This window comes from Stenella coeruleoalba (genome assembly GCF_951394435.1).
Source record: "Stenella coeruleoalba genome assembly, chromosome: 1".
Classification (NCBI taxonomy): Eukaryota; Metazoa; Chordata; class Mammalia; order Artiodactyla; family Delphinidae; genus Stenella; species Stenella coeruleoalba.
Window position 1 is genome coordinate 161,536,732 of NC_137169.1, and position 14,211 is coordinate 161,550,942.

The 14,211-nt window shown below is 40.5% G+C and overlaps 1 protein-coding gene across 1 annotated transcript; it reads left to right on the forward strand.

Annotated features, from left to right (window-relative positions):
• Window positions 1-2,538: 2,538 nt before the first annotated feature.
• On the forward strand, window positions 2,539-3,021 carry LOC307193567 (large ribosomal subunit protein eL21-like; the record flags this gene model as incomplete). The annotated part of the gene is made up of 1 exon (XM_079935736.1): window positions 2,539-3,021. One exon carries the CDS (start codon window positions 2,539-2,541, stop codon window positions 3,019-3,021), a length of 483 nt encoding a protein of 160 aa, XP_079791862.1.
• Window positions 3,022-14,211: the final 11,190 nt, after the last annotated feature.

The following is a 14,211-nucleotide window of genomic DNA, read 5'->3' on the forward strand; positions in this document are numbered from 1 at the left end:
CCATAACTCCAGTCACATATCTTCAAGTTGCTCAAACTAGGCATAAAGTCCAAGGATAATTCAGTAAAGGCACTTTAATGAGGGGCCTAAATGGTGCAGGATATGCGAGCGGCTCCTGTTGATAAAATGTGGATCCTCTGGAGCAGTGGTTTCCAACCTTGGCTGTGCGTTAGAAAGCCCTGGGGAGCTTTTGCAAACTACCAACCCACGACTCCATCAACCAGAAAGTCTGACTTTTCTGAGATTCCAACATACATACTGTCCCCAACTTATGATGGTTCGACTCCTGATATTTTGACTTTACAATGATGTGAAAGTGATAGGCACTCAGTAGGACCCGTACCTGGAGTTTCAAATTTTGATTTCTGGGCTGTCGATCTGCAGTACAATATTCTCTCATGATCCTGGGCAGTGGCAGTGAGCCAGAGCTCCCAGTCAGCCAGGGGCCATAGAAGTAAACAACCAATACAGTTACAACCATGCCTTACCTGTAAGACCTTTTTGTTTTTCACTTTCAGTACAACTTGCGATCAATTACATGAGATATTCAACACTTAATTATCAAATAGGCTTTCTGTTAGATGATTTTGCCTAATGGCTAATGTAAGTGTTCTGAACACGTTTATGGTAGGCTAACCTAAGCTATGATGTTTGGTAAGTTAAGTGTATTAAATATGTTATTGGGGGGGGCGGGGGGGCTTGCAGGATATCAGTTCCCCGACCAGGGATTGAACCTGGGCCATGGCAGTGAAAACCCGGAATCCTAACCGCTAGGCCTCCAGGGATCTCCCTATTAAATGCATTTTTGACTTAATGATATTTTCAACTTACAATGGGCTTATGGGGACGTAACTCCATGGTAAGACAAGAAGCCAAGTCTGAGAACTACCGACTAAATACAATAGATGAGTTGTACATCCCTCATGGAATCCTCTATGAATATTATTTCTTCCTCAGTTTTTCATAAGTTCAAGGTTATGACAGTTAAACATATATTCGCATGGCTAATATTTTCTGAATGCCTGCTAAGTGCCAGGAAGGTGCTGTATAGTGCCCCTGAGCATTAACGTGTGACTCAACTTCCGTCCTCGAGGAGCTGACGTTTGATCCACACTATGAACACCCCAGCTGGTGACCACAAGAAAGGGAGGTAAGTGAGGAGACGGGGGGAACACAAGGCAGGCAAAACAGGCAGCCCTGAGTTGGTGCGGAGCTCCCGGTAGAACGTATAGCTCATCTGAGCCCTGAGGAAAGGTTCATCAGGAAAGAGGAGGGTGGAGAATGGTGCAGTGCGTTCAATACTTTTCTCAGTGATTTGGGTGAGTACGGTCATCCCGTGGTATCGCAGAGGACTGGTTCCAGTACCCACCATGGATACCCAAATTTGTGGATGCGCAAGTCCCATAGTCAGCCCTCCATATCCCAGGTTCTGCACCTGAGGATTCAACCAACCTCAATACTGTATTTACTGAAAAAGGGCTGCCTATAAGTGTACCCGCGCAATTCAAACCCATGTTGCTCAAGGGTCAATTGTATTAGTAAATATACATTATGCATGTGAGGTATCATCCTTCTCTGGAACAGCTGGAGGAGTCGCCCTTCTGCTGCATGGCTGAATTGGAACCTGAAGCATGCTGGCAGGGAAGAGGAACCCAAAGAAAAACTAAATGAGACACGGGAGCAGGGGAAGGCAACGGAGAAGTGTGAACAGCACCGAAGAGTGTCTACCAGCGGCTTTGCATATGCTCTAATTTCATCCCACCATAACACTGTAAGAATTTGACATTTTACAATTGAAGAAAATTAGGTTTATCATGTCAAGCCCTGAGTTGTCATGGCCAAGTGTGGGCCCAGAACATAGTCCAGGCCTGACCCACTCCCAGGTCCAGATTCTTTCCATTATTCAACGTACACCACGGCTTATACTTGGATTCAATACATTGACTGCTCATAAATGAGATGGGAAGACTTGGTTCAACAGCAGCTCTTGTGGGGGAAAATGTTAATAGCTATAAGCTCAAGCACAAGTCTTAGGTGTGTAAGTAGGAGTGTGAGAGGCAGATGGTGTCATGGGAAGGATCCAGTGTTTGGAATCGGGATACCTGGGCTCAAAATTCAGCTTCAATACTTACTAGGTGTGAGATTTTGGGCAAGATACTGTGCATTCCTGAGTCTCAGTTTCCTAATCTATAAAAAGGGGATAATAAGGCCTATATCACAGGATCATTGTGAAGATTACAGATAATGTAGGTACAGACAAGAAGCAGATATTTACATTACTCAGTTATTACACATAACTGAGACAAGACATATCCGGAATATATCAAAAACTCCTAAATAAGTTTTTAAAAGACAGACAATCCAATTTTTAAAGTAGTCAGAAGACTTGAAGGGGCATTTCACAAAAGATGATAGGCAAGTGGCCAATAAGCACACGATAAGATACTGAGCAGTATTTATTGTGAGGGAAATGCAAATTAAAACCACTGAGGTAGCTTCTTTTCGGCTGGAACCGCCATCTTCCAGTAATTTGCCAAAATGACCAACACAAAGACAAAGAGGAGGGGCACCTGCTACATGTTCTCTAGGCCTTTTAGGAAACACAGAGTTGTTCTTTTGGCCACATACATGCGAATCTACAAGAAAGGTGATATTGTAGATATCAAGGGAACGGGCACTGTTCATAAAGGAATGCCCCACAAATGTTACCATGGCAAAACTGGGAGTGTCTACAATGTTACCCAGCATGCTGTTGGCATCCTTGTAAACAAACAAGTTAAGGGCAAGATTCTTGCCAAGAGAATTAATGTGCATATCAAGCATATTAAGCACTCTGAGAGTCGAGATAGCTTCCTGAAACAGGTGAAGGAAAATGATCAGAAAAAGAAGGAAGCCAAAGAGAAAGGTACTTGGGTTCAACTGAAGCTCCAGCCTGCTCCACCCAAAGAAGCACACTTCATGAGAACCAATGGAAAAGAGCCTAAACTGTTGGAGCCCATTCCCTATGAATTCATGGCATGATGGGTGTAAAGAAAATAAAAGACCTGGACTGTAAAAACAAACAAACAAACAAAAAACCACTGAGATACTGGTATACTACAAACACAATGATTAAATGAACATGGCTGCCAATGCCAAGTGTTGGCAAGGAAGTGGAGCAACTGGAACTCTAGTAAGTTTGTACTCTGATACAATCACTTTGGGTAACTGGTAGCATCTACTAAAGTTAAACCAACCCCACAACCTAGCAATTTCACTTCTGGGCACTATCTCAATAGTACATGAATGTCCACAGCAGCTTTATTTATAATAGCTCCAAACTGGACACAACCTGAATGTCCATCGATAGTAGACAGGATAAATAAATTGTGGTGTATGCATATAATGTTCTCCTATATAGCAATGAAAAATAATGAACTACTACTCTCATAGACATAACATTGAGCAAGTACGGTACTCTTTCTGGGGTGGGTGCTGGAAGTGTTCTATATTTTGATCTGGGTGGGAGTCACCTGGCTATGTAAATACATATGTAAAAATTCAGCGTGTTCACTTAAGGCTCATGCACGTTAATGTATGTAAGTTTAACCTCGATTAAAAAAAGTAAACAAAAAGTTATTGTATGTCATGTGCTTGGCACACAGTGGGCACTCAATAAATAGCTGTCAAAACTCTCCTTTTCTAGAGAAGAGGAGGCAGCAAACTCATTGCACTGTGTGCCGATTAGGCCACTTGGGAGCCTCCCTTTTTAAGAGGGTCACTGACAATCAGAGCATGATATGATGGGGAGATAAGGATGGCAAGGGGTCTGGAACACATAGTAAATGAGGAATGGCTGAAGGAAGTGGAGAGAATGTTGGGGACAATAAAACTTAGGAAGAACATGAAGAATGTCTTCAAGTAGTCAATGGCACTCTGTAGAATGGGAATTAGACATTTCCTTTGTGGTTCTAGGGCAGTGATTCTCAAACTGAAGCTGCCACTGAATCCCCTGGAGGACTTATTAAAACAGATTACTGAGCTGCATCCCCAGAATTTCTGATTCAGCAGGACCAAGAATCTGCTTTTCTAGCAAGTTCCCAGGCCAAGCTGCTGCTGGTCCAGGGACACACTTTGCTAGTGGAACTGAGCAGGGCAGAACTCTCACAGCAAGTGTTTGCAGCAAAGTAAGGGGTCGTTGCAGGGCACCAAGCAAGCAAGTGGAAGACAAGCCTAAGATCCACTCCCACTTAGTCCTTGAGTTAGGGGTTTTTAAAAGGGAAAGACAAAGAAGCTGGGGTTAATCACCATCTTGTGACAGTTCTGGGAGTCAGGATGCCTAAGGCTTATGAATCTCTTGTCCGGTGGTCCATGACCCAGGGGCCTTTTAGCTCATCTTGCCCAGGAGAAACAACCTGAGTCTGTACATTAATGATGTTATAGACAACAGCAATTTTAGTCATCTGACTCTGGGTGATAAGTGTTTAGTTTGCACAGGATAGAGGCCAGAGGGGATAAGATGGGGAATAAAGTTTTGGATAGAGAGGTTAATCATAAACTCAGCAGGGGAACTTGGTTTGAGGGGACTCAGTTTCAATCCCTACTCCTGTTTTGACTTTCTCCAAATCTTTGAGGGAATGGGGCAATGACTGCTCTGGCTACTTTCTGCTGAAAAGGGGCATAGTCCTGCCTCAGTTTGGGGAATGGAAATATTGTACACCGAGTTGGAAATATTCCCACATTCCAGGTTTTGGATCTAAATCTTGCACAATTAAATTCTTAGTGCCTTGGTCTACCCATTTTGGTGCAATAGTTTATAGCACATTTTATGCTCAGGTACCCAATTAGGGGTAGGAGGAAGAGTGACAACCTGAACTTTTTTTCCCTTTTTGTAACTTGAACTTTAAGAAATCTTGGAAAATAGATCTCCTTCCCTGAGAAATTCAAGAAAATAAGCCTGAAAACCAGTCTGAACCTGGCACTTCTGGAGAGACTTATAGTAAAGAGTTGCCTAATTTTATCTAAGTAGGTTTTAACTTCAGTTGCAGTATTAATATACAAATAACAGGAGCTATTGGCCACTACACATATGACTCCCTTTTCTACTAAAATCTAATCTAAAGCAATTTTATTGTCTAGTACTATTCTGGCTAAAGAATCTAGTGCCTTCTGCTGGGAGGCTATGACTTGAGCTGTTTCATTTGTTACTATTCTCAAAGATATAAGAGGAGATTTTGAGACCATAAGATTGCAGTTGCAGTTGCTAGAAGATATTGTTTTTGAGAATAGCTGATGATGTCCTTGAGTCTGATACAGTTCAGAAAATTCAAGTTTCAATAATACAGGAAAGTGTCTAAAACCATATCCACAATGGCCATCCAGCTCTACTTTGGATGCCTGAACCAATGTTAGTCTATTTTTTTTTTTTTTTTTTGCAGTACACGGGCCTCTCACTGTTGTGGCCTCTCCCGTTGTGGAGCACAGGCTCCGGACGCGCAGGCTCAGCGGCCATGGCTCACGGGCCCAGCCACTCCGCGGCATGTGGGATCTTCCCGGATCGGGTCACGAACCCGTGTCCCGTGCATCGGCAGGCGGACTCTCAATCACTGCGCCACCAGGGAAGCCCTGTTAGTCTATTTTTTATTTCAAAATGCATTCTTTTCCTTAATGGTTAAAGCAGATGTACAATGCATGTTTGATAGGCCACAACACAGGTGGTTCTAATTAGCATAAAGTTTAAGTTAAATCATGTATAAGCCAGAATGACTTCCCAATTCTTCAATATGTGAAAATTTCTTCTATCATTTCCCCTGTGTTTGCAAATCTTTCAATAGAAAGCATTGATGATCAAAAATACTTGTCCCCCAATGCCAGGGTGGTTGTTGCCTGCCCTAGGTTCACCATGTCCCTTGGTGCCTCCTTTTGTTTGTATATATTTGCCTAGTTATCACGTTGAGAGAAAACTAATCAGACACAGTGAACAAGCTCAGAGGTATGCTAGTGGGGAAACATTTTATAGACTATACATTTTTACCAATTATACCAAATTGTCGCACAAATATCGTACATGTGCTTCTAGCAGTAGACTTAAAGCAAGCAGTGATATATGTCATGGGTAGTTATACTCTGTGACAACTTCACTAGAGAATTTTCTTTCTATCCTGAACAGGGGTCTCCAAACCACAGGCCGTGGACTGGTACCGGTCGGTGGCCTGTTAGAGACTGGGCCGCACAGCAGGAGGTGAGCAGTGGGCGAGCGAGCGAGCAAAGCTTCATCTGCCACGCCCCATCTTTCCCCATCATTCACATTACTGCCTGAACCATCCCCCACCCATCCATGGAAAAATTGTCTTCCACGAAACTGGTCCCTGGTGCCAAAATGTTTGGGGACCACTGATCCTGAACATTGGAGGCAATACTATGGTTCCAAGTAAAATAATAGCTTCCACTTTTGATAAGGAGACATACCTTTGGTAAAAAGTTCAACTGAACTAGTAGGATGCGTCTTACAGGTCTGGTCTGGATTCTTGGGTCAGCTGTCTACTACTGCTGTCATCATCATTTTTTTTTTTTAAAGATGTTGGGGGTAGGAGTTTATTAATTAATTTATTTATTTTTGCTGTGTTGGGTCTTCGTTTTTGTGCGAGGGCTTTCTCTAGTTGTGGCAAGCTGGGGCCACTCTTCATCGCGGTGCGCGGGCCTCTCACTATCGCGGCCTCTCTTGTTGCAGAGCACACGCTCCAGACGCGCAGGCTCAGTAGTTGTGGCTCACGGGCCTAGTTGCTCCGCGGCATGTGGGATCCTCCCAGACCAGGGCTTGAACCCGTGTCCCCTGCATTAGCAGGCAGATTCTCAACCACTGCGCCATCAGGGAAGCCCTGTCATCATCATTTTATGCTGATGTCACTTGGGGTTATCAGCCCTTTCTATAGACCTGATCAGGGCAGAGGCCCTTCTTAAAGGAAATATGAAGTCAAAAGTCAATTCCCTTCAGTTTTACTGAGATTGAGCTACTTAGGACGACCTATTACGGGGCCTTTCTTCTAAGTTGGAGCAGTCCTTTCCCATATGCATAATCTCTTGTTTGCAAGTTCTGGGGTATCTGATCTTCATCCAAAGATAGATTGCTGTGATAAGCTTCAGAAACAAACAGAGTATCCTTTTAATAATTCAATTAAACTTTACAATAATGTAACATACCAAGAAGGAGCTGTCTGGGAAGTGAGTCTTAAGCAGTAAACACAGACCTCAATGAACAAAACTAGAATTTAATATCCACTGAAACATAATCTTTTTTTCTAAAATTATCCTAATTTCTACCAAATACAGCCAAATTAAGACCAATTTTTTTTGCAACATAAGTCTGGTTTCAAGCTTGGCCTGATTATTTACATACATGTAATTGATCACAAAGGCTATTTTATTTTATTTTTTTGGTCACACCACACAGCTTGCGGGATCTTAGTTCCCCGACCAGGGATCGAACCCGGGTCCCTGCAGTGAAAGCACCGAGTTCTTACCACTGGACTGCCAGGGAATTCACAAAGGCTATTTTAAATTAGCTGTGTTGGAATTTTTCATAAGATACCTCAGATTGAACTTTTAAGAAGCCTCTCAAGACTGGGAAAGCTATGCCAAGGACTTGCCGTCAGATTCTGCCTGTGATATCTACAGATTTGGGTGAATTCCTCTCTTCTCAGTTTCCCTAACATATCTTGAGATTCCTGCACCAGTAAGGAGGTGGCCTTTCTTGTTCAACTGTTAAGGCTATTGGGAACTTAAGAGTGTCCAATTTCTAGAGGGATCAGGTAGAGAGAAAAGGTAAATGTTCCGATTCTGCTTACAAATGTATAATTTACCAAATTGCTGTTAAGTCATGATTAGCTTAAGGGGAATGTTTTCCTTACATTTGGAAAACATAGATTAAAAGCCAGCAGTATTTCAGACCAACAAAACATTAAAAATTATAACCATATTAATCAGATCACTCAGTCCTATGTAACTAATCCTTTTTGTTAACAGTTTTATGAAGCCATCGGGTTTTCCATTAGAATTCTTTAATTTCTTACTCAGTTCAGCAGTATGATCTGAAAGTTATCAGAAATCTGGACTTGTCAGAAAGTCCTTTCTATGAATCTTCTTGAAGATGAAGCATTTTTGCAAAAGCACTAGTGTAAAACAATAACTGTCCATAAATGACAAAAGACTTAAAAAGGCACAAAGATCTGATTACATTGCAATGACAAAGAAATCTGATTATTTTTGTGACATACAATATTAAAGGAATATAACATTATATCAGGACATATTTAAACCTTAGAAATTTCATATAATTTCTAGAAAATTTATATTAATGCCATTTTACCTATGAAATATAACCTAAGGATGATTATTACCACTCATTTGACAATGTTTCTCATGTAATTTAACATTCCAAGTAATCCTAAATTAGTTTAATATCTCTCTCTCAGATGCCTCAGAGGTCCTTGGAAACATCCCAAAGTTAGCTGGAGGTCAAAGGAACTTCAATTAGAATTTGATATTTGGGAAGTTGGTCAAAAATATTTTTTAAAAAATTTAAAACACTGGGTGAAATAGAATCATGGGTCACTGTGAAACAACACTTATTCACTTAACCAAAGTGATAGTAAATGATTTCAAAGGCAAATACAGAAAGTTACAACGGGTCACTTAAAAGGTGAAGAAACTTACAGTCTGTTATCAAAAGCAGCTCAATATTCCAAGAAAACTTTGTACTCTTAACACAGGGGAAACAAATTCTAGTTGTGCGCCATTTTATCTTTAATATTAAAATTTACTTAATCAATTAAATGTACTCTAATTTTAGTCAGTCCTGACCACACATGGAATTCCCTTCTAAAGACTCTTTTTTTCTTATAAACCTTGTACACTTCCTATATTCATATTAATTTGTCCCTTATTTTCTTTCCCATTTAGAAATAATGAGGGACTTCCCTGGTAGCCCAGTGGTTAAGACTCCATGCTTCCACCACAGGGGGCACAGTTTTGATCCCTGGTCAGGGAACTAAGATCCCACATGCTGCATGACGTGGCCAAAAAAACAAAGTAAAATAAATATTAAAAATTAAAGAAAAAAGAAATAATCACCTTTAGGACAAAATTATTCTCTTTTCCCTTAATAAAATGCATTTCCATTCCTAATACCTTCTTTTCCCTCACATACAAAGATGTTTTCCTTATTAATTTTTAGTAGTTTTAATTACATATATTAATTAGAATTCTTAACCTTTAAAAACCTTAGTTTCTAGTGAAAACTTAAAAGGAAACAGTTATGAACTGTCTTTTACATTAGCATTCTATCCATACTCATGTTTCTCTTCAGGTCATATAAATCTTTTGCCTTTTACATTGGCATTCTGTAGACTGGCAAACATAAATAGTACTTATTGTTTCAAAAAACACATGCTTTCTGATAGAAAATATCTTGGTGTGGCACCAAAAATATTTATTAATAATCCTAAATATCTTTAGCTTTCTGTAAAAAGAAGCCTACATTCAGTAATTAATGTTCCAGTATCTTATTTTATTTGGAAGTGACCTAGATATTTAATAAACTTCCATCATTTAACTTAATTTAGCAAAACTCTAAAGCTTCAAGCTACCAAAAATCTGGAGAGACTTTTCTTTTTTTTTTTTTAACAAACACTGGTGAAGAAGGATAATATGTCAAGTCAGAAATATTTTCTCAATGACATTTTATATAGAGATTTTTTTTCCTCTTAAGTTTTTATTTTCTCTTAGATAATTCTATCATTTCAAGACTTACCACTTATTCTTTTTTTTAAATTTAATTTAATTTATTTTTTCTACAGCAGGTTATTAGTTATCTATTTTGGAGAAATTATTTTTAAGTAGACATTCCTAAAACATAATTATTCCTAAAGAGTTTACCTAAAAACTCTCATTTCATTTACATTTAATTTACTTATAAAAATTTCATTATATCAAGTTATTTTTCTTGATGAGAAATTTTTGTAACAGAAATAATAAGATCCCTCACAGATACAGAGAACAAACTAGTGGTTACCAACGGAGAGGGGGAAGGGGGAGGGGCAAGATAGGGGTAGAGGGTTAAGAAGTAAAAACTACTATGTACAAAATAAATAAGCTACAAGGATATATTGCACAGCACAGGGAATATAGTAAATATTTTATAATAACTATAAATGGAGTATATCCTTTAAAACTTGTGATTCACTATATTGTACACCTGAAATTTACATTATATTATAAATCAACAATACCTCAATAAAAAAAGAAAAAACAGAAAGGAAGAAATAAGATCTTTTTTGACTTTCAGTAAACCTAGGTATAATAAAAGTATTAATGTTGATGCCTCTAAAGACATGTCTATGTTAATTAAACCAACAAGCTTAAACTAACTTTTTAAATTTTTTTAAATATAAATTTATTTATTTATTTTTGGCTGCGTTGGGTCTTCGTTGCTACGCGCGGGCTTTCTCTAGTTGCAGTGAGCAGGGGTTACTCTTCATTGCGGTGCGCGGGCTTCTCATTGCGGTAGCTTCTCTTGTTGCCGGGTGCGGGCCCTAGGTGCGCAGACTTCAGTAGTTGTGGCACGTGGGCTCAGTAGCTGTGGCTCACGGGCTCTAGAGCACAGGCTCAGTAGTTGTGGTGCATGGGCTTAGTTGCTCCTTGGCATGTGGGATCTTCCTGGACCAGGGATCAAACTCGTGTACCCTGCGTTGGCAGGCAGATTCTTAACTACTGCACCACCAGGGAAGTTCCTTAAACTAAATTTAATACCAGATAATAATTTAATACTGAATATTTTGCAGATCACATGAACCTGAAATTAATTTGGGTTAGTTTCTTTTCTATTTCTTTCTTTCTTTTTTTTTTTTGGATTTTTTTCACATTAGTTTTTAATTGAATCATATTAATGACAAAATAAATATGTGCTTGTTTTTTTATTAGTTTATTTTATATCTTTTCTATTTCTGAGAATTTAAATAAGTGCTTAATTTCCTTTCAGCCAATTAAACAGAGTTCCCTTACAAATTAATTTTGATAATACCATCCAAAGGAAAAGACATATATTTGTAATGCACACATAGACATATAGACAGACACAATCTCATAGCTTCATTTTAAAGCTTAGTCATGAATCAGGTCTTATAATATAAAACTCACTAGTTTATAAATAACAGTTGGAATAAGTTAAGTTTAAAATGGTCTCTTTTCTCTTTTTTTCCCTCAGTCTGAGGAATTGGAAATGGTGTAGATAAGAGGAAGATAAAATTTCCTGAGAGCCGTGGTAGAATATTTACATCTCAGAGGCACAGGTAGAGAAAAGCAAGTTTTTTCTAGACGCACGTGTTCCCTTAGGGTCAGAATTCTGAAAAGATGTTTTATCAAGTCAGCAACCCAGTTTTGGGGAACTATAACTAAAGGTGGTCTAAATTTGTAGTATCCTACAAGGCTATTTTTAGGAACTGAACTTTTGTTTGTCATGCCGGCCAATTAAAATACTGCATCTTCTTTGACAGAAATATACACTCTCTCTCTCTCTCTCTCTCTCTCTCACACACACACACACACACACACACACACACACACACACACACGACAGATGTCAAACCGATTCCAAAAGGTTTAAAGCCAAACCAATTCCAAAAGCAACCTTAGGCTCATACTTTTATCAAACCCAATCCCTCCCCCAATACCCAGCAATGGGCCTAGGAGGGCATCAATATACAAACCTAAAAGTTTTTGGCCTACACCATTGTGCTGGTTGTTTACCGGTAGATGTCTTCTAATCCAAAAACCATTCCTTCACCGCAAGCCTGGAATATTGCCTACGCTGATGCTTGGTCAAAAAAGGAATTCCCCAGTTGGATCTCCTGGCCAAAACAGCCTCAGCTGCCGGATCTGCTAAGGGAAGACTGCACTGGCAGAGGGCCACAGACCACAGGCACTAACTTCAGAGGAACCTGAGAGGTCCCTTCATGGTCGCCAAATGATAACCTAGCAAAAGGGCTCATGAGCCCACCATGTAGAAAGCCAAACTCTGAAAGCAGGTGTTGCAGCAAAATAAGAGTTTATTGCAGGGCACCAAGCAAGGGAGTGGGAGACAAGCCTCAGATCCACTCCCACTTGGTCTTTGAGTTAGGGGTTATTAAAGGGGAAGGAAAAGAAGCTGGGATTAGTCATTTTATGATATTTCTTAATCATAATTTTGGGAGTCAGGATGCCAAAGGTTTATGTGTCTCTGGTCTGGTGGTCCATGACCCAGGGGTCTGTTAGCTCATCTTGCCTTGAAGAAACAACCTGAGTCTGTACATTAATGATATTATCGACAACAGCAATTTTAGTCATCTGACTCTGGGTGATAAGTGTTTAGTTTGCACAGGATAGAGGCCAGAGGGGATAAGATGGGGAATAGTTTTGGACAGAGAGGTTAATCATAAACTCAGAAGGGGGACTCAGTTTTAGGGGGATTCAGTTTCATTAGCCACTGTTCTAGCGTACAAGACCAGGAGATCATTTTGAGTTGTTGTTGATGATAATAAATATAATAGTAATAATATTAACAATAATCTATTGAGAACCTAGGGTACTAGCTCCTGTGTTATACACTCTGTCTACATTTTCTCTCAGTAAGGGAGGAATTATTCTCCCCATTTTAGAGAGGAGAAAACTGAGGCTCAGTTTTTCACAGGTCTTATAGATTCTTCTCACTAGATTCTTCTGACTTCAAGCCTGAGCGTGCTGAAGCTGTGGCTACCTGCAGGGATGCTATAAATGGAATTCCGTTTCTGAGTGGGAGGTTGCACTAGATAATTTCAGAGAGTCCTTCCAACTCTCAAATTTAGACTAGCTTCAACTAGCACTTTTAAGCACCAACTAAATGCCAGGTGCTATGCAACATTCTCTCCAGGATGCGTGTGGTCACTGGTCTAACTCTTAAGGTGCTTCTGGGCCATTTCACCTGCTCCTAATCCCCCTTGGCATCTGCAGCGACCACCCCACTCACCCTCCATGCAGATAAGAACTCAGTTCACCTGGATATTTGTACACACACCCATCTCTGCTGTTTGAGTTCATGTGTGGTAGGGTGGCTGGGTCATCTGGGTGCAGTCCTTGGCACCAAGCTGTCTGCAACCTACCCCATGCCACCCCCAGACAGAGCCTGCCAATTCACTCTCCAAGTCTGGCCAGCCAGGCAATGATGTGGAGAACACAAAATCCGGAAGTAGGGGAGGGGCAGCCTCATGCCCTAGAGAGGCCAGAGGAACTGCAGGATATGCTTAATGATCTTGAACTGCAGACTTCACTCTACTGCTCCTGCCTGGCCTCCTGAGAGTCTGGGAAGCAGAAATCAGAGGGCCCTGGGGACGAGGGCAGGTCCATGGTCACTTAGAGGATCCTGCCAAGCATGAAATCAGGCCCAAGTCCAAGTGACTCCCCTCTAGGCTCCTATAATCAGACCTTTTCTTTTTGTACATTTTCCTAACATTTAAGGTTTTCAATCCTAACAGCAACAGTAACAAAAACAAAATGCACAGCATGTGCATTTCTACACTCAGGAATCCGGGCAGCCGTGTTGCATGTAGAAGAATCACGGTGAGGGTACCTGGTTCTTATTTCACTTTGTGTTACATTATCTTGTTTGCTTTCTCCTTGAGTATTTCCAGGATGTCGATCACCTATCCATAGTCCAAGACATGCAGTTGATTTATTGCTTGTAAACTTCCAGGTGTTAGCAGGAGTCAGTGTAGTGCAAACATCTCTCACCAAGGAGTCAATCCCCACACCCAGTGAAGAACAAACGCCATGGCCCCTGCCTTGAAAAAGCAGCAGTAAACAGGTAATTAGCAATGATTTACGTTGGGAGCCGCAAGGAGGGACTCTAGGAAGGTCAGGGAAAGCTTCCTGGAGGAGATGATGCTTGAAGCAAAAGAACAGATTTCAGGAAAGAGCGTGAGAACACTTCACTCCTTCAGATTCTTTCTGCCAGTCTATTCAGTCTTCCATATTTTGGGGTCTCAAACTGCTTTCCAGAGCTTGTGAGAGGGAAGGGTAATTTCCTTCCAATTTAGAAGGAGGTAAATCAGAGAATGGCTAAGGGACTACCCAATTTCTTTCAAATTTAAGAATGACCAAAGGGTGCCCAGCTAGGGCTAAACGTTTGAATACACAGCACAAAGGCAATATAGGATAGACCCTGCC